The 20,049-nt window shown below is 37.3% G+C and overlaps 1 protein-coding gene across 6 annotated transcripts in view; it reads left to right on the top strand.

Annotated features, from left to right (window-relative positions):
- The window catches only part of LOC5577899 (Niemann-Pick C1 protein), a 147,003-nt gene that overhangs the window by 70,491 nt on the left and 56,463 nt on the right, over positions 1-20,049 (top strand). For all 6 annotated transcript variants that reach the window (XR_002500864.1, XM_021847147.1, XM_021847146.1 and 3 more), the window contains exons 2-5: positions 13,257-13,535; positions 15,740-15,899; positions 16,000-16,295; positions 19,747-19,945. Coding sequence is in view for 5 of the 6 variants with exons in the window: in XM_021847147.1 (XP_021702839.1) it covers positions 13,257-13,535; positions 15,740-15,899; positions 16,000-16,295; positions 19,747-19,945 (934 nt within the window). In the remaining variant the exon portion in view is untranslated. The remainder of the gene's footprint in view (positions 1-13,256; positions 13,536-15,739; positions 15,900-15,999; positions 16,296-19,746; positions 19,946-20,049) is intronic.

The following is a 20,049-nucleotide window of genomic DNA, read 5'->3' as shown; positions in this document are numbered from 1 at the left end:
TTTCCAGAGAGCGTGAAAAGGCGCTTAAGCCAAGGCTTTTGAGCCAGAACACAAGGGAGAAATACCTGTGTCCCATCCCAAGAAAAGGAGAACCAACACATGGGGTGTGCGTTAACATTCTTAGCAACCATTAATCTATCTCCCTGAAATGAAACGGTTGGTACGGTTGTCCCCGTTTCTTCAATTAAAAATTAAAATATATGCGTTTATCACATTATTTATACGTGGATAATTTGATAGCCGTATTGTATTTGAATTATCTTCAAACCCAAGTCTGCACAATGGGCCTGGCCATTTCAATATTTGTACCATATCACGGATATGCTGCAAATATTAATGCTGACAAGAAAATACAGGGTGGAATTTCGGTATTCCCAGCATGCCTTTCAATATTGGCTTTGCAAGCACTTAGAATAGAATAGAATATTGAAGTGAAAGTTCATCCGAAGGTTATTTAGAACATATTTTTTTCAGAATTGCTTCCAAGCAAATTCTCAAGATATTACATTTTAGAAACCATACATGTTTGTAAGGGATATTCTTAGACAACAAATACTTGGAGGACTTCCTGAAGCATTTTTAGGAGAAATTCCTATGAAATATTCCTGGATGGAGTTCTTGGTAAAATTAAATAAAGTTCTTATACAATCCTTTGTAGGTATTTTGGTTAACTAAGATTAATCTTAATTCTTGGGACAGTTGTTGGTGTTAATTCTGAAAGAATATTAAAAAGTATGTCAGGAAGAATTTCGTTAAAAAATATTAGAGCATTTTTACATTTTTTTTCAAGGATATCCTAGGAAGAAATTCTAAGATGTAGTTTATGGAGAATTTTTCATAGAATTCTTCTAAAGAGACCCATGAAAAGATCCTTGATATAATTTTGAAGTTGCTGAGCAAATATTAAGGTTAATTTATAAAGAAATGTTATAAAGATATGCCACTGACAAAAATAAATTGAATTTAGTAGAAAATGTTGTGATAATTTTGAATAGAAATAAACATTCAAAGTATCCCGAATGGAATTTTAAGTGTAATTTCGAAAGGAATTCACGAGACAATATTTGAAGGAATCTTTTAAGAAATTGAATGTATAATCATTAGAACTGTTAGAAAAATTGCTTGAGAAATATTTGGAATAGTTTTGGATGAATCTTTGCATCAATTGTTAATATAAAATTTATAATCTTAAGCCTTGTATTTTCAAAGTTTTACATCTGATAGAATTCATAACCACAGGAAAAAATGAAAACAAATCCTGAAGGTATCCAGAGACATTTTCTAGAGGATTTTTTAACGGATTTCTAAGAGGAATACTATTTTCGGAATGCCCGTAGAAATCCGAGAGTTATTTGAGGAAGAAATGTTGGTGGAGTTTACCTTAGAAGTCTTTTCTTCCAACATGTTTTATCCCGTGTCAATAATATTTATTTCTTTAGCCGTTTATCTTGGTAATTTTTCCGGGATTCTGTCATGAATTACTCTATGATCCACGGATGTTTTTCTCTGAATACATCTAAATAATTTATCTACGGTATCCACGAGAAACTGCATACCTTATGGAATTCTTTCAGAGTTAGGAGCTACGCTGTTCTGGGAATTCCTTTACTTTTTCCGAATGATTTTTCAGTAATTTCGTGTACAATAACTTCAGCTTTTCCAACGATTTGTTCAGGAATTTTTCTAAGAATATTTCACATTTGACGCATATCGTAGGAGTTCATTTTGTTGAAATTACCGCAAAATTACTGAGCCAAAAGTCAATTCACGATTGTCGAATTGTTTCATAAGAACGATTCTGACGGAATCTCAATTACTGTTTTGTAGAAATGAGCTGGCTGTAAGGATGAAGAGAACTTCGTTTTAGGTATCAACCCCCTTGCCTTTTTCATGCAAAGATCTTCCGATGGAGCTACTATGAACATTTGGCTTGATAATACTCTTTAACAACACCATAGTTCGGAAGCATGCTCTAGAGCAGCGTGCTGTCTTTACATCTTTGTGAGAGAGCGAAAGGGTACTAAGCAGAGAGGCAACGAAAAATGAGCGAGGAAGATGCGACACAAAACACAACGGAGTAAAATTCCACAAAAAAAAATGCCATCACAGCTCCGCGAGGCCTGTTTTGTTCAAGTCACTCAAGAGTTTTTTTTTTAAGTGTAAGTAAGGATGAGCATAGAAACATGAGAGAAAGAATACCAGAAAAAAAATCCTCGCATTACGATGCACTCTTACTCGAATCGTATGAGGATTCATGTTGGGAATTTTGAGTTTAATTTTTACTCCTCAGAAAAACCTCGAAATCGCCTCATTTTTGCATCGCCGAGGAGTTTCTTGGAAGCATGGAGAACATAACAATCACTGTGACCGTTCTTTCTTTTGTAATTCATCGTACTTCCATCGCTGCTCCTTTTCTTTTCTAATTTGTCTACAAAGCCATATCTACTGAGAAAGCACTCAATAAAAGTTGTACAACTTTAACAACGTTTCGCAGAGCTTTGCGTTGAGGTAGTTATCAAATCTTAACAAATATGTAGTCAAATTCTATTTTTTAGAACTTTTGATTAATTTTGGCTGGGGTTTATTTTCTGAGAGGTACTAAGCTCATATTTTAACACAATTCTGTCGAAAAAAAACCTCCATTACCAAAGTGAATCGTGGAAGTGCCCAAAGAGTTCTTTACCCTAAATAGCTAAAAAATAAGCAGCTGGTTTCTTAACGCAACTTACTCTCTTGTCATCAAAATCGCCATTGAACCTCATTACCCTAGATTTCCACAGCGGTTCATGCTCAAGAAACGTCACAAGGCGCCTCTAAGTGGTAGTTAACAAACTCTGCCCACTAATTGCGATGACGCAAATCTAGGTAATTAAATGTCGCTTATCATATTTTGCATCCGCGTCACCCAGATGATCCAATCCGCCCCTGTAAAAGCTCTAATTCTACCATTTATTCACCAATGATTAAATTAGAAGACTGCCTACCTCTAGGCCTTCTGCTTCAGTTCCCAAATCAGTTCACCCCAATTGACACTTCGGGCTTCACTTTCCATAACCGTGGCACCCGATGGCGGTCCGTGCCACGCCAAGTCACACGTCATCATCATCGTCGACCACCAGATTCCGAACGAACAAATCATTCGACGGAATATGATGGCGGGCTGTGCACCATGCTTGTTTCTAACTAATTTAATTCAATTACCGGCTCTGGAGACCACACCAATCAGTCGGATTTTTTTTCCCTCGCTGGTCACAGCAAACGGACGTAAGAGTGATGGATTTCCATCGAACACCCTTCAAATGGGCATTTCTAATGTTGGGTTTCTCACAACCAGAGGCGCACATCGTTTCATTCGTGTTGACGTTTCACACTAGCGTCTTCTGCAGGGCCTCGTTGCACATAATCGTATTCAATGCAACATGGCCAGGCCACCAGATGATTGCTGTGGGAAATTGGGAATGGATTTTGAAGGAAATGGTTCTAACTGTTACATCTGTATGTCTGTGGTTCGCTTATGTCACAAAGAGACTTTTGCGCGTTTATGACGACCTACACGCATGGGTATTGGGAATGTGAGCCGAAGCGCATCCAATTTGACCACTGTCATCCATGTGTCTGGGCTTTCTTTAGCCTTGTGGTAAAGTAAACACCTACAAAGCAAAGCTATGCTGAAGGAGTCTGGCTTCGATTCCTGGTCGGTCCAAAATCTATTCGAAATGGAAATTTACTTAATCTCCTTGGGCGTAGAGTATCAACGTACCTGCCACACGATATAAGAATTCTAAAACTTGAGCAAAAAAAGCTATCAGTTAATAACTGTAAAACTGTCCTAAGAACTCTAAGCTTAGAAACAGGCTCTGGCCCAGTGAGACGTAATGCCAAGAAAAAAAAAAGAAGATCCATGTGTCTGACCCAGGATATACACTGTGGGGTATAGTTGTTTCTGCGGTATGCCGTCTTGGTATCGTGGTATCAATTGGATTGGTTTCTGCCACGGACACAATCGATATCTGCTGGTAGAAGCTAATGAAAATTGATTTTCTGGACTGCATCAATACACCTTCTTTAGATTTTGTGTGCTAGTGTATGTATTTTATATACGATAAATGTTTGATGATTGAAAAGAATACAAGTATAAGACGGGAAAAAAATAGAAATGATATTTAAATAGCATTTTTGGGAACAGTCAATTGAACTTTCAGACACGCGAACATATGAACATATGAACACATAGTGCTTTGGATTGGATATAGGATCCATGATTCATCGATTTGATTTGATTATGATTGTTGTTGAAATAATGATTGCAAGTTTTTGACATACGATTGTTAATCTGATTTGAAGAAGATGATGAAATAGATTATGGTTATCTTTCTATTGTTTATTCGGATGTTTATCCTAAGGGACATATCAAATAATTGCTGTTTAAAAAAGTATGGTTATTGCTATACTGTGGACGGTTAAAAAATCTATAACGCTGCATTCTGCAAGACATTTTTTGGAAAAACATTGTAGAGTGAATCCTGGACTGCAAAAAAGGCGTTTACCATTGAAAACAAACCAATTTTAGGCTCCATCCCAAATGTCAAAGACACAAAACATTTTCACTCATGTATTTTCCAATTCGGTTCGATTGCCATGCATATACATACACCGGTGGTGCATTACCGCACTCGGTCGGACGTTTGCCATTGCGTGATTTTTGTTTATGTACCGCTCGTTTTGTATCCAATTTTCCCAAAATAGCTTCAAAATTGAACCAAAGCCAACAGGAACCTGGCGAGAGCGGTGGTGGTAATGTCGGCAAAAACGGCGTCATAAACCAAAATGTGCATCAGGTATCTGGCCAATAACATCGTCGGACAGTGAAAAAAGCTGCGGAATGGCTCTTTCCGATTTTACGGTGTTTCGATTAAAATTTTACGCTCTTTATGGTCGGATAAGATATGTACGTTATTCAAACGTACTTTGTAATAGATTGATAAGTTTTCAATTGAAGATTGCTTAAAATTAATATGTCAACATATGTGCCAATTTGTCAAATATGTCAATATGTGTTTTTATTGTCAATCAGGGTATCTAATATCTGGAAAAACATGGAATTATCAGGAAGTTTAACCTTCCGGTAGTCGCGCGAATTTTTGTAACGCGAGTAGTCGCGCGTTGTACAACACCCTTGATTTTCCGAATATCCCAGGAGTCTGACCACTTAGAAAGATGACGTCTTTCGGCAAAATTGTTCAGTAGCTTAAGGGCTATTATTATTGTAGCCAAGAAATTCGGGATTTTGTCACTAGGCGGCGCTATAGTGAGCATGAAACTTTTGTTTCTCAGATCTCATGATCCTGACCACTTAGAAAGATGACGTCTTCGGCAAAGTTGTTCGGTAACTCAAGGACTATCATTGTTTGAGCTAGTTGATTCAAAGTTTTGCCACTAGGCGGCGCTTGTGAGCATAAAACAGTTGTTACGCAATTATCTCAGGAGCCTGATCACATAGAAAGATGTTGTCTTCGGCAGAGTTGTTCAGTAGCTCAAATTCTTTCTTTGTTTAATCTTTGAAGTTCGAGGTTTTACAAAATAATGATAGTCCCTGAGCTTCTGAACAACTTTGCCGAAGGTGCCTGTCTAAAAAGTCTAGATTCTACAGTATCCGCAAAACAAAAATTTCATGCTCACTAGCGCCGCCTGGTGGCAAAGTACCCTATTTCTTGGCTCAAATAATGATAGCCCTTGAGCTACTGAACTACTTTGCCGAAGACACTATCTTTTTAAGTGGTGCCTACTGACCTTATTCGTCCCTTATTTTTCGAAAATGCGAAATGTTATAAGTTCGTCACTGTAAAGTGCTCGTTTTGGTAAGAAAAAAATCAGGTAAAAATTTGAAGTCCGTGCGTGGACGCTAAGTGGTCCCCCAACGGCCCTGAAGGTATTAGGCGTAGATGACCCCGTGCGCAAAATCGAGCTTGCTGCTCTAGTGCACGCAGCACGAGTACCAAAACCCACCAGTAACAAATTGTCCTGTTTGTTTTCTTTGGGATGATTCGAGTATTACGTAACGCAAAATTAGACCCCCTCCCTCCCCAACGTAACAGCTTTTGCACGGATTTTTTTTTTTTGTATGGACCGTAACACTACAGACGACTTCCTCCCTCCCCCTGTTGCGTTACGTAATATTTGAACGATCCCTTTGTAGTTCTGAATTTTATATCAGCGTGCAATGTTATGAAGATATCCACAGTAAAAAATATTGTTTTACCTATAATTGTATGCTGATTTTCAATTTGTTACTCGTGTTGCGTACACTAGAACAGCGAGCTAGATTTGGCGAATGAGGGTCATCTACACCAAATACCTTTAGGGTCGCTGGGGACCACTTAGCGTCCTCGTACGGACTTCAAATATTTACCAGATTTTTTTTTTCTTACCATACCAAAACGAGCACTTTACATTGGCGAACTTATAACATTTAAGCCGTCAGTACACTGTTTGTCAAGTGTGCAAATTTTTCCGCACGCATAAACCAACATGCAAACATCGGTCTCAACAATGACAAAACATCTGAAGTGTCAAGTGGATATTGAAGTGTTAGTTTATGCGTGTGGAAAAATTTGCACACTTGGCAAAGAGTGTACTGAGGGCTTTAGCATTTTCGAAAAATAAGGGACGGCCTAGTGGTCAGGCTCCTGAGATATCTGCAAACAAAAGTTTCATGCTCACTAGCGCCACCTAGTGGCAAAATTTTGAATCAACTAGCCCGAAAAATGATAGTCCTTAACTTACTAAGCAACTTTGCCGAAGACGACATCCTTCTAAATAGTCTTCTTCTTCTTCTTTCTGGCGTTACGTCCCCAGTGGGACAGAGCCTGCTTCTCAGCTTAGTGTTCTTATGAGCACTTCCACAGTTATTAACTGATAGCTTACTATGCCAATGACCATTTTTGCATGTGTATATCGTGTGGCAGGTACGAAGATACTCTATGCCCTGGGAAGTCGAGAAAATTTCCAACCCGAAAAGATTCTCGACCGGTGTGATTCGATCCCACGACCCTCAGCTTGGACTTGCTGAATAGCTGCGCGTTTACCGCTACGGCTGTCTGGGCCCCTAAACAAATAGTCAGGATCCTGAAATATCTGTAAAACAAAAGTGAAACTTTCATGCCCACTAGTGCCACCTGGCGGTCAAATTCCGAATTAAATGAGGTACCATCAGATAGCGCTTCACCTCCAGAACAACTTTAATAAAGACTCCAAGTTTCTATATTATCTGGATTTTAAGATATGACGATTTCAAACTGTGGTTTCCTCGAACCGTACATAGTGCGTTCATTATTATGCGACTTCCATGTACATTTGTTGATTATACCGTATTATAAAGGGCCATACTGTAAAAAAAACTGTCGAGTATTGTTCTTAAGAAGATTCTTGAGGAATACATTTTGGTTTGGTGTCGATAGATATCTTTGTTGCAAAATGATAGCATATAAATCACAGCTGTTGTACAAAGTAAAACAGCGCGACAGCCCGAAGGTTAACAAAACCTGGAAAAAACCTCGATAACCAGGGAATTTCGATAACAATCAGGAAAATTTCTTTGAGGCAATAATTCATGTTGAAATATATTGATGACAAAGGATTTTCGCGTCAAAACAATAAGTCCGGCTGCACCGCTATCAAAACGCTCCCTGAGACGTTCAGTAAGAATCTTTTCGGGTATGAAATTTATCGACTTCTTAAGAAACGATTGAATTTTATGATTAATATTCGATCAGTAATGAGTTCACATATCTTCCTGCATGATTTTTATTATTCGAAATTTGAAAAACTGGAAAACTGATTTTGGGAAAATAATTCTGAATTCAACCAACTTTCATTTTAAATGTCGAAACAATCGAAGGGCTGGCAGCAAATATTATTTTAGAGACTCTTTTTTAAAGCATGTCTCTAAAAAGTTTCTACTTTTGATAGACTTCAACCAAAATGGTCTTAAATGTCTTTTTTTTCATATCTTGCTCGCAGTGAATTCAGATGCAAAATTATGTAGATTCCAAAGAAACCTTCAGAAACTGTTACGAGAATTTTCAACTGATTCTTCAAAAATGTCATCTCAGATTTCGCGAGAAAAAGCTTCAGTGGTTTCTCTATTCATCTATTTTTTCAGAGATGCTATTCTTCCAGTGATTTTTCAAAGAATACATTGAAAGACTTCTCCAGAATTTGCTGCAGGTAGTTATCGAGCACTTCAATGTTGCTATCTCCGGTAATTTGCTCAGGGATCACTTTGATTTTTTTACAAACACTATCTTCACTTCCTCTAGATATTTATCAATTAATCCTACAACCGGAAATCCGTAAAGATTAATTAAAAAATGTTCAGGTAATTTTTCCAAGAAACCCGACAAGAATTTCTATGTAATTTCATTCACGATAACTCCGAAGAATTTCTCCATAAAGTGTTCAAGGTGTTATTCGAGAAAATCTATTAAGAACTTTTCGAAGCATTCTTCAAATACGAGTTCCTCTAGATTTTTTTTTTCTAGGAATTTCACCAGAATTTCATTGAAGAAGTTCTTTCATACATTGCTCAAAAATCCCATGGAATCTACAAAAGTTTATTTAAGGTTACATACTAATTAACACTGAAGATTTTTTTCCAGAAAATCCTCTAAGACATTTTTAAGGAATTCTGTCCGATGTTTTTAAAAGGAGTTCCTTCAGGCAGTGCTGCAGGATATTATCCAGAGCTTCGAATAATTGTTTTTTTTTCAATCATTCTAAGAATTTAACTAGAAACTCTTCTAAAATTTACTCAATGATCTATGAGTTCTTATAGTACCGTAATCCGGGGTAACTTAGATCATTTTTTGAATATTTCTTGAATATTTCGTTTAAAAATGCAAATCTAGCAAATTTTATATTTTTAAAACAAGTACTGCCACCCAGAGCTCGTGATTATATATTGTATTTTGTTTTTTGAAAGATTTAAGCATGTCTAAAAAAATGTTCTAAGTGATTTTTTGATTTAGCTGATCACCTATGTGAACAACGTTCGTTAATATTGAAAATGTTGTTACTTACTTAAATCATGGACCCAAAAGCCGAATATGAAGGCCAAACGCTTAAAAGTCATTTACTTTTTGAGTTAGGCTGATACAAATATTAATTTTCTTTTATGTCACCCCCCCTTCAAAAATTCAAAAATTTTGAAGGGGAGAAAAAAAATGATTCATCATTTTTTTGACTTCGGTTAGGTTTTTTTTTAATTTTTAGAGTAAAAACCAGGTAAAATAATGATCCAGATGACGATTGGAAAAAGTTTTACAACAATCGTTAAAAATAAAAATTCGAAAAAATAACTTTTTTTTTCATTTTTATTTTTTTGTTCCTTATTTATTTTTATCCCCACCTCGTACCTTCCAAGTGGTCTCGGACATAAAAGCAATTTAATATTTGTATCAGCCTTATTTAAAAATTAAAAACACCTCGAATACACCTAAAGACAGGCAATTTATCAATGGAATTCTATGTTTTTTACAGTAATTCGTTGCCTAATTGAGCATAATTGTGAAAGTTTTGACAATGGAATCGTTCTCGGCGATGTCATTTTTAGTAAGAACCTCATTTTTCTTGCTCATAACGTTTGCAGAACGTATGTGAGACATGAATCTTCGGTAGTGTCATCCTTACCCATTGAAATCATTGTTTCGAAAAGTTTACAAATGTACGCGTAAGGTAAACGCAATTTTCGCAAAAATGTTCACTTTCATTAGCTCATGACTATAAGAAAAAGAGGCACCATTCATGATTTGGAAATGTTCCATCAATAAATGATAATACGAACTTTTTACGAGATGAGTCATTCCGATCAATGTTACTCCGCTGATCAATGATACCCCGGATTACGGTAACTTTTATTCATCAAGTGTGACTTAAAAACTAACACAAGTTTTATCAGAGGTTACTTTAAAAATTTACGTATCCCACGATTTTTTTTTGAACACTTTCTTAAATTTCTGATAAATTTCATCACATTTCCTTGGAGAAATGCCAGGAAAAATTCCTGGAACAATACTGAAACAAATCCTTAAAGAGTTTCTTAAGAAATCTTGAACAATTACTGTAGGAATTCCTGACGAAATATCTGAGCATTCCCTGAAGATATACTAAGAGAAATTCCTAGTCAAAAGCTAGACGAGATTCTGAAGTACAATTTTTAAGAAATCCCCGGAGGCATCTTTGGAGAAACTTCTGGTTTAATATTTGAAGAAGTTCTAAACGAAAGTCTTGAGGAAACCGATGCACAGTGGCCTAAGGCTGGCCAAAAGTCAAAAAAATGAAATTTGCAAATTCCTTCTGGAATATTTTTTCCGGCTTTCTTCAGTATTGAATAACAATGACAAAAAGTTTCAGATCGATCGGTGTATATTTGGATTTTTAACAGCATGTGACCTGGAGAGATGTCAGCTGAAATTGACCCTTTTGGATTTTTCGAATTTCGTTAAGGTTGTTCTATAGAAATTGCAGTTTCTGTACTAAATCATGGCCAAATCTTTCTCAACCGGTCTCATTCGAAAGAATATACCTAAGGCTATGTTTTGAAGATATTTCGAACCATATTTGACATGTTCACTATTTGAGAAAGTCAAGAAGTGTATAATATAGAGCTGCTTCAAAAATGAGGCATTTTTTCAAAGGTGGTGCAAGATATCTGGGAAACGCTTTAAAATGACCCCTTACCCCTCAATGTGTGGCAAATATTCCATAGTATTCAATGTACTATGGCTTAACTTGCGCTTTTTTGCGCCAAGATAAGAAAAAATATTTTTTAGTTACACTACGAATCAGCCCATTGGACCATTTTACTTGATATAAATATTGCATTTTTCTCCATTATAAGCTCCTGAATAGATTCAAAAACCACCTCGAGCTTGCCCACGATATTTAACTTCAAATTGGCATCGAAATAATGACGTTTCATTTGATTTTGATTTGGATACGGATTTCATTGCGTGAATTAAAAATATGTGCTATTTTAAAATAATTATGTCAAATGTACCGGAAATATCGATTATCTGTTTCAGCGACTATTTCTATCAAATTACCTCTAAAAGTCATGTTTTGTCATATAATTAGCATTTTTGAACGTTTTGAATAAGAATTGTACTTTTGGCCAGCATTTGTATGGGATGCGGCCACTGTGCGATGGAAGAATCACCAGATAAAATCATGGAGGACTTAGGGCTCTCTTGAAAAATATCTGAACTTTTTTAGTAGTGAAATTCCTTATGATCTCTGATATATATTTTTTTTTTTGATTATATGTACCAAAAACCAGGTTGTGTTCTTGAAATATCCGAAACAAAATTCTTTGATGAATTCCTTAGGATGAATAGTCGAATGGGTTCCATAAAAATAATCACTAAATGAACTTTTGAAGAAATGTTTAGAGATGAGCTACACACTTAAATTATTTTACGGATTCCTGTGAAATCTCAACAACTGAACAGTTCGGTAAAATAAATTAACGGAGTGCGGTAAATTTTTACAGTGTTCGGTAAAAATTCACCGGTATCCGTCCAATTTTTTTTTTGGTAAATTTTAGATATTTTTTTACGTGATTTGTCTCATATTCCCCACATAGCTAACTTAGTTGCATCGTATAGAAAAAGAATGTAACTTTCACTTGAGGTAAAAAAAAAATGGCGGCCATTTTTAATTTCGTCAGAAAACTCGTTTTGGAATTATAGATCACCATCAGAAAGTTGAGAAAAAAACTGAGTAAGACAGGCTACAAAATAGTGTTAACCTTTTGAAATGAACAAGTTTCTAAATCTTGTTCTACGATTTTGACGTACAGTCAGTGACAAAAGTTAGTAACCAAATGCTTAACACACAAAATGCCCAAGTTTGGATATCTGCATCTCAGCTTCTGGTAGTCGGAATCGGCTGGAATTCGGATGACAAACTACAAATAACCTGAAATTTTGTATATTCTGAGTTCATTAAATTTCAAACATTTTCAGGGTTTTTCAAAGATAAAAATAAGTTACCGAGAGATTTTTCGATTTAATTAAAAAACAATGAGTTATAAGTTGTTGGTGTGTTCTGCAAGTTTGCGTAACTTCCGAACGTGAATAAATTTGCCGAAGAAACTAATCAATTATATTTTACCGTTTTTGAATAAAATTGAAAAAAAGTGTTTACTTACATTTACTTTGAACACCCTTCTGAAACTCTTTGACTGAAATTTAATGGGCTCAGTATATACGATGTGTAGATTATGTGTAGTTCATCTTCCGGATTTCAGCTGATTCTGACTACCAGAAGCTGAAGTACAGTCTGAAATGTATGCATCTTGTATGGAAAAACAGCGTTTAGTTACTAACTTCTGTCACTGACTGTGTATGGCGATCACTGTAAACATAATTTTTGTGCAACAGAGAAATAAGATTTCAATCGTTGGTTTTCTCTTCGTGCCAATTAAAAAATGTGAGCATTACTTTGAGTAAAAACAAATTGGCGGCCATCTAGGATTTTGACGCCATCTTGGTTTTAAGTAGTATAAAGAGTTTTCAGCTTGTTAGCACTCAACATGTTGAATTTGGAGGCTACCGCTGAAAACTGGTTACGATTCCTCTTCTTCTTCTTATTCTTCTATTTCCTGGCGTTACGTCGTTAGAGCCAGCTTCTCAGGTTAGTTAGTTGTAAAAAACAGGTTATTTAATAGAAATTTTCTTTTATAATGCTCTTTTGATACTAAGATGATTCTTCGACATATAGTTGGTTGGGTATTGATGATTAATTAAAAAGTATCAATTGTTGGTAGGAATATGGTTATTATTTCTTAAAAAAATAAGTTTAACAAAAGCTTACTGTAGTTCGGTGGGCTTTGGGATGAAAGGTCGATAGACAACACTTTTGGAGCTACAAATAAATACAAGAGCAATGGCATTTGCCGTATAACATTTCAGTTATTGGGTAATTCTACGATGCAGTTTGATAACCAGTAAGGCACAACTCACTTGTGTGTACATTTGCATACCAAGGTACTCACGGTAGTGGCGCCTATACCCGTTCATATCGATGAAGGCTACACCTAACTCTGCCGGTTACTGATAAGATACTGTTCCATCACCGAACATGACTTTCGAGAATTGATTGCCACTTCACCTGTCTGTATATCTGCTCTTACTGACGATAATAAAGCTGACGTTTATTAACATCACGTTTTTCGCATCTTTCCATCTATTTTGCAGGCACTAGCGCAAAGCACGACGCAAGCGGCGGACACCGGAGGTGGTGGCACTAGAGGTTCACCTTTATCACCCACAAGGGACGGAGGAGGAGGAGGACAGTGCATTTGGTATGGGGTGTGCAACAACGAAACGGCACTCACCTCCCAGTACTGCAGCTACGATGGTCCTGCAAAGCCAGCCAGCACTCAAACCAAGGACCTGCTGAAGGTCTGGTGTAAGCATCTGCTGGCCGACGAGGACGGAAATGGAGCCGTCGATACGTGCTGTGATGCCGAACAGGTGAGCTTTCTAGCATTAGACTAGACTAATTAACGCAAACAATCGATTGTCTGAGAAACTTGAAGCTTCTGTTGCAGAATGCAATAGGGTAGCTAGCAATTATGACTAATCACGCATCACTGCGGGTTCGTCTTAGTATTCGTGAAAAAGCGCGAATAAGAAATTCATCTTACTGTAAAGTCGCAAACTAAGACGCGATCTCAGTTTCATTCGCCATCACGTACATACTAGACGGGATTGAAACTATCGCAACAACGTGCGCAAATAGGTATGGGATGATTTAATCGCCTGACCGACGACCGACAGCCTGAGCATGAGTTGGCTGCTGCCTTGGCAATGGAAACAACAGTTTCCGTCTTCTACATTGATACTACGTCGTCGTCGGTTGGTAGTTTGACGAGATAGGGAGAGGAGGTGTGTGCAAACAAACGCCATCGGGCAATAGCGGCTAATACAATGATGACGATTATTTACCTATAAGATTTCGAATAATGTAGTCTGAGTCGTTGGTTGATAATCTTGATTTCGTTAGTAGATCGGAAAGCTTTCCTACAAAGTGCAGCAAGTAGGTTCAACGACACCGTACAGTTCGATCTCGATGTCAATGTCTTGTTGAAATTGAGACCTAATTGATGGGCAGATGTTTGTCCTCACGTGTAGCTTGATCAATCTGGGTGATTCTGATGCTTTCCAATTTGAATGGTTATTGAACGGCTGTTTAGGCACGTCAGGAGATAATCATCAATGTTAATTTCATTATCCGATCAGCCTAGATTGCCGCGTAGTGTCGGTAACGGTTGTTTCAATTGGCCAAAAAATAACACTACGGTCTGTCTGTTCGGGTGGTAAAATCCCACTTCACATGTGATCCCTAATTCATGGTTTGTTGCGGCTTAATGCTTACCGTGCCTAAAAATAGCCATTCATTCCTGTGAAGTACCAGATTGCTCTCCACAGTGTTGTGGCCTTCCTGTGGTATCCTGAGCAATAATGCAGGCGACCTTGCGTTTCTTTAAGATAATCGGCTGTCCTTCTTCAGTCTCAAACCTGCATAATGGTGAGATTATGAATCAGTTGTTTAATTTAAATTGTCACCAATATGGTTTCGCATTATACGTTCCACCCAGTGTATTCTGTGCTTCATCGCCTTTGGCGACTTTCAATTGATACTTATCTGTTTTTTTCAATGTTTCATGCAGAGATTGTAAAATGCCTAGTTTGGGTAGTGGTTACGGTTAGGATAGTTCACATCAATCTTCAGCTTAATGGAGCAGCAACGATCAAACTTTGCAGACTCAATCGTTGTTATACTGATTCCTGAGTTAACTACCAAAGATGCATATACTGTTACAATTGATGTTTCTGTTAATGATCGCAATAGAAAAACGTCTATTATTCGGTTTATTTCCCATCGGATGAACTATCCCCAACGGATGATTTCACACAAGCTGTCATACACTGCGTAACAGAAGGTTTCACTTCCAATTTCTAAGTACTGGGAGAAGCTTCCGATCAATTCTTGAGCAGTGACTCAACACAAAAAATACTAGAATAGTTTGGAATCATGTCGTTAAAAAAATCGCCATTTTCAAAGTATATAACAAGCCTGTCAAATAATAATTGCAGTCTCCTGGTCAGAGCACAGACTGTCCACAGCCAATTCAACTATCATATGTCAAATATTCAGCTTACTGATATTTGCACATTTAACAAAGCGTGTACTGTATAGGAGCACTCATTACGATACAGTTTTAAACAACTCTCATCCATTCAGTTTGATGCCGTTTAGCAACAGTTTCAAAGCCCACACTCGTGGGAAGAACATTCCAGAGATTCATAATTCTCTTTGTTCATGGTAGCAAGCATGTTTTGTCCATGAAATCAGTGTCCAGGACGGATCACCGCTGGTATAGAACTTTTAGTTCCGCCAACGTATCCGACGAAAAATCAAACGCACGGGTATTAACAAGGATCGGAAAAAAATAATATGCATTTGAAGACGTACGCGAGAATATGGTGTATGAGATTAGCCAGATTCAGACTGAGTACCTTGAAAGCAAAATTATTGAAAGAGGTGAACCAGAGTTCGTCTGATAACCTCTTTAAAGACAAAAAAATACTGTTCACAGACGTTTCAAATTTCACAACTGAGAAAACATCCATTGTTACACATGATAATAATTATATTAAATTTCATTCCGCAGGTTCAAATCCTTAACAACAATGTCAAACTGGCGGCGAATTTCCTCGCCCGATGTCCCTCGTGTATGGCCAACCTGGTGCGACACATGTGCGATTTTACGTGCAATCCGAAGCATTCCTCTTTCATCGAGGTGAAAGCAACCGAGCAGAATGATAACACCAGTAAGTAAAGCACCCATCATCGGCGCTCCATCTATCGATTCTCCGAACGGAGACATTGATTGATCAATTAAAATTAATGACGCCCCTTCTTTAATTACAGAGAAAGAATACATCACCGAAATCGATCTGCACATCATGGAGCAGTACATGAACGGGACGTACAGCTCGTGCAGTCAGGTGTCGGTTCCCTCGACCGGTCAGCTGGCGCTGGATCTCATGTGCGGCGAGTGGGGTGCCTCTCGCTGTAGCGCTAGAAAATGGTTCAACTACATGGGCACCAAGGAAGGCAACTACTACGTACCCTTCCAAATTAACTACATCGCCCATCAGAGCAGCAATGACAGTGCGTTTACCCCGCTGAAGCCCCGGGTCGTGCCGTGCAGCGAGAAGCTGGATGTAAGTACAAGATTGTTTTTTTCGTTATACGTATATCTGTTCATAGGTCCAATGTAGTTTTAGTTAGTTTCAGGGCTGGTAGCTGGTCTTTTTTGAGAGACATGTTCTCTGTTTTATTGAAAGTCTCGATTATCAATGGAAGGTCTCTAAAATATTTTTTTTGTCCAAATCCTGATAGAGGTTCCAAAGAAACCTTCAGAGACTCTTACGCGATTATTCTCCGGGAATACCTTTTCAGATTCCCCTAGGAAAAGTTTCATGAATCCTCCAGACATTTTTCTACCAATCACCCCAGTAGTTATTCTAGCAGATCTTCTCACATAAAAATTCTTAAAAGTTAACTATAGAGTTTTTGAAGAAATTCGTTATGGATGTTTACAAAAAACCCTACAGAATCAAGGAGTTCCTGCGTCGATTTGTTCAAATCTCCTTCCAGCCATTCCTCCAGGGGTCATTCCAGGAAATCTATTAGGAGATCTTTCAGAAATTCCTCATTCGAACAGGGATGCCTGAATAAGTTCCTCTAGATCTTTTTCTAGAGATTTCTACAACATTTCATCCACGAATTACTCTTGCAGTTTTTCCAAACATTTTTCTAGCAGTTTTTCAAATAAAATTTTCATAGATTCTTCAAAATTTCACACCAGCAAATACTACAACATATTTCCTACATAAATTTCTTCCGGGATTTGCGTACGATATTTTTCAAGAAATTCTTTCTAAAATACTTCAGAATATTATGCAGAAATTTGATTGATTATTTTTCAAACAAATATCTTAAAAAATTCATCTCAAAAATCCACTATGACTTCAGCATTCAGTAATTAGGCATTTCTTTCAGATATCCTTTTAGAGTTCAACAGTTCTTGCATAACCTGTGATCTCGCCCTAAAAGCCATTGGTAACCGAGTGTGTAGTTCCTTGTTTCTAAGCAAATGAATGGCCCAGGATGAAAAGTATCACCACTGGGAGATACAAGATGATCTTCTCTTCATCGTAGCATAGTTGAATAACGTTTAAATCCGTTCGTTTGCTCGGTAACAACAAGCTATACACTCGGTTACCAATGGCTTTTAGGGCGAGATCCCAAGTTATGCGAGAGTTCTTTTACACGCGTATTAAGAAATTACTCCCGTCGACTCTCCCTTACTCGATATTCTGTATCTCGATATCGAGTTAGAGAACCACAGTAAAAGTTGGTTCTCATGGCTAACTCGATGGTCCCTTAGATCGCAGTTGCACTAGTTTTGTGCAAGGATGAAAAAAAATCAGCTCTAACGACAAACAACACGGTATTTGAATGGTTCAAGAGGGCCGTCGCTCTTGCAGCAACACGATTTAAACACCTCACCACGCGCGCTAATCATAGATATACGAAGCATCCGATGAACTGTTTGTCGTAGGACAAAGGGTTTGTCGGATAATGTAACATGTTGCGATTATTGCGAATCAAATCAAAATTCACGGATAAACTTTCCGATAGACCTTCATAGACCATGTCCGATAGACTTTCAGATTAAAAACGACAAGCTAGGAGACAAATTGTGGAGTGAAATCATAAAAATCCTCCAAAATTATTACTTTGGGTCGCGAACAATTGATCGTCAGCTCACAGGCCGAGCGATTCATTTTTCGCGGAGTGGAGTTTGCTGTGATGGCTTGACGACTAAGGGTTTATCGTCCCTGTTCTAACATTCAAATTGACTGCTCTTAAATTGCTGTTGTAACGCTCGATGAAACATTTCAAAGCGTTACTGACAGACAGACAACTCTGGGATTTTATATACAGGTCGGACTCGATTATCCGGAGACTCGATTATCTGGTGACTCGATTACACGGGATTCGATTATCTGGTATTTGTTTTTTGATCTTCTTGTTTTTCAATTTTTATGCATACCGTAAAACGGGGTGAATAGAAAAAGTGGGGCGAATAGAAACAAAACGACCTTCAGTTAAAAATGCGACTATTATGTAATATTAAACTTTGAAAACCTATTGAAATATTTTTTCTCCATTAGTTCAATAACAACAGAGTATCCCTAGACTATTTTCAAATTAAAAATTTTGGTACATTTCTCATTAAAAAATTGAGAAGAAAATATTGAAATCGCAATCATTTTTGATAACTTGAAACATCCGCCATTTTAACTGATTTCAAAAATAATCAAAAATTGAACTTAGTTTTAAAAATTTTATTTTTTTTTTCTTCACTAAGTAAATACATGTTGATATTTCTTCAAGATGCACTTAAAAATGTGTTTATTTTTCCATTAAAATGAAAAAAAGTATTGATATTTAATAAACAGTGCTTCTATTCGCCTCATTGCGGGGTGAATAGAAACATACAACATTTTCATAAATCTTTGTAAGATATAATTTTTATTTTTTAACAGCAATTGGGGTCTTAGCAAAAGAAGACGCGACCCATATTTAAGGCTAATAAAATTGGTTTTTATCCACACGGTTTACGTTGTACACATTCAAACATGTCGGAAAGTGTTTCTATTCGCCCCATTTTACGGTAAATCTGAAATAATTTGGTATTGCAAGATACAATTTAAATGGTTTTGGAGTTTTGAACGTATTTAAGAAAGGGGGGGGGGGGTTGAAAAAGTGTTTTTTGTGTATACTGATACAAAAAAAAAATATCTTATAAAGACCCCAACTGTTCCTAGAAATAATTTCTGGCAACGCCACCGAATCATATAATTAAAGCAACGAAAAAAGATAATATTTAAGTTCTTTTATCGAAAGGTTCATTTTTTTTCTTAGTGATTCGATTATCCGGAGTGAAACAAAAATCGATACTCCGGATAATCGAGTCCGACCTGTATATGATAATCCTTGATAACTCTCGGGAAACATCCTAACAAACATTCCTGGATATATTCTTTAAGTACTTCCTTGGGAAATTGATCCGAGATTTTGCGAAGGACTTCCTGAACGAAACTTGTGAGGTGTATCTGGAGTATTTTCTGCAGGTTTCCTAAACGGAAATCTAGCACAGATTCCTAGCAAAACCGATGGAAAAATCACTTTATGTTATATCTGAAATAATAATTTGAAAATTTCTGAATTATTTTCTGATGTAGTTCCTGGAAAGAAATTTTACAGTAATACTTGCAGCAATTAAAAAAAATAAGTTAAATTGTACATAAAGAAATATCTGGCTGGATTTTTTTATGAAAACTTATTTATGTTTGTCCTCCTTTTGGTTTCAGTTCGGACTTTTTTTGGTCTCGTTTCCAAGCATGTGGTCTCTAAAGTTCCTATTTTCAAGACACTCAGTCACTACCAACCCTGTGTAGTTTCGTTGATAGTTAAAAGCTCCCTTACCGCTTTTTACTGGCATCGCGGTATTTAAGGCCGGCAACAACATTTGACCTTTCGCACACTTTCATCTCCGCAACAATACGCTAACTCGCTAAGAGCTAATTCCTCTATTCACAGGACAAAACACCTGCCTGTTCGTGCATTGACTGCGAAGCATCCTGTCCGCGACCACCGGCCCCAGCGCCCCCACCACAGCCCTTCGTGATCTATGGCTTCGACGGGTACGCCGTGGTTATGTTCTTTGTGTTTCTGGTCTGCAGTGGACTTTTCGTGATCGGCGCATGCCTCTGCCAGTCCGGGAGCAACAACGGAGCCGGTAAGTTTCCATCGTATCATCCTCACCCCCCCATTTCTCACACCGTACCCCACATCCCTTACATTATTCGTCATTGTAAATGGTCTCCACTTTTTGCGTATTGG

This window comes from Aedes aegypti, chromosome 2, assembly GCF_002204515.2.
Source record: "Aedes aegypti strain LVP_AGWG chromosome 2, AaegL5.0 Primary Assembly, whole genome shotgun sequence".
NCBI classification, from domain to species: Eukaryota; Metazoa; Arthropoda; class Insecta; order Diptera; family Culicidae; genus Aedes; species Aedes aegypti.
This window is presented reverse-complemented; position numbering and strand designations above follow the sequence as displayed.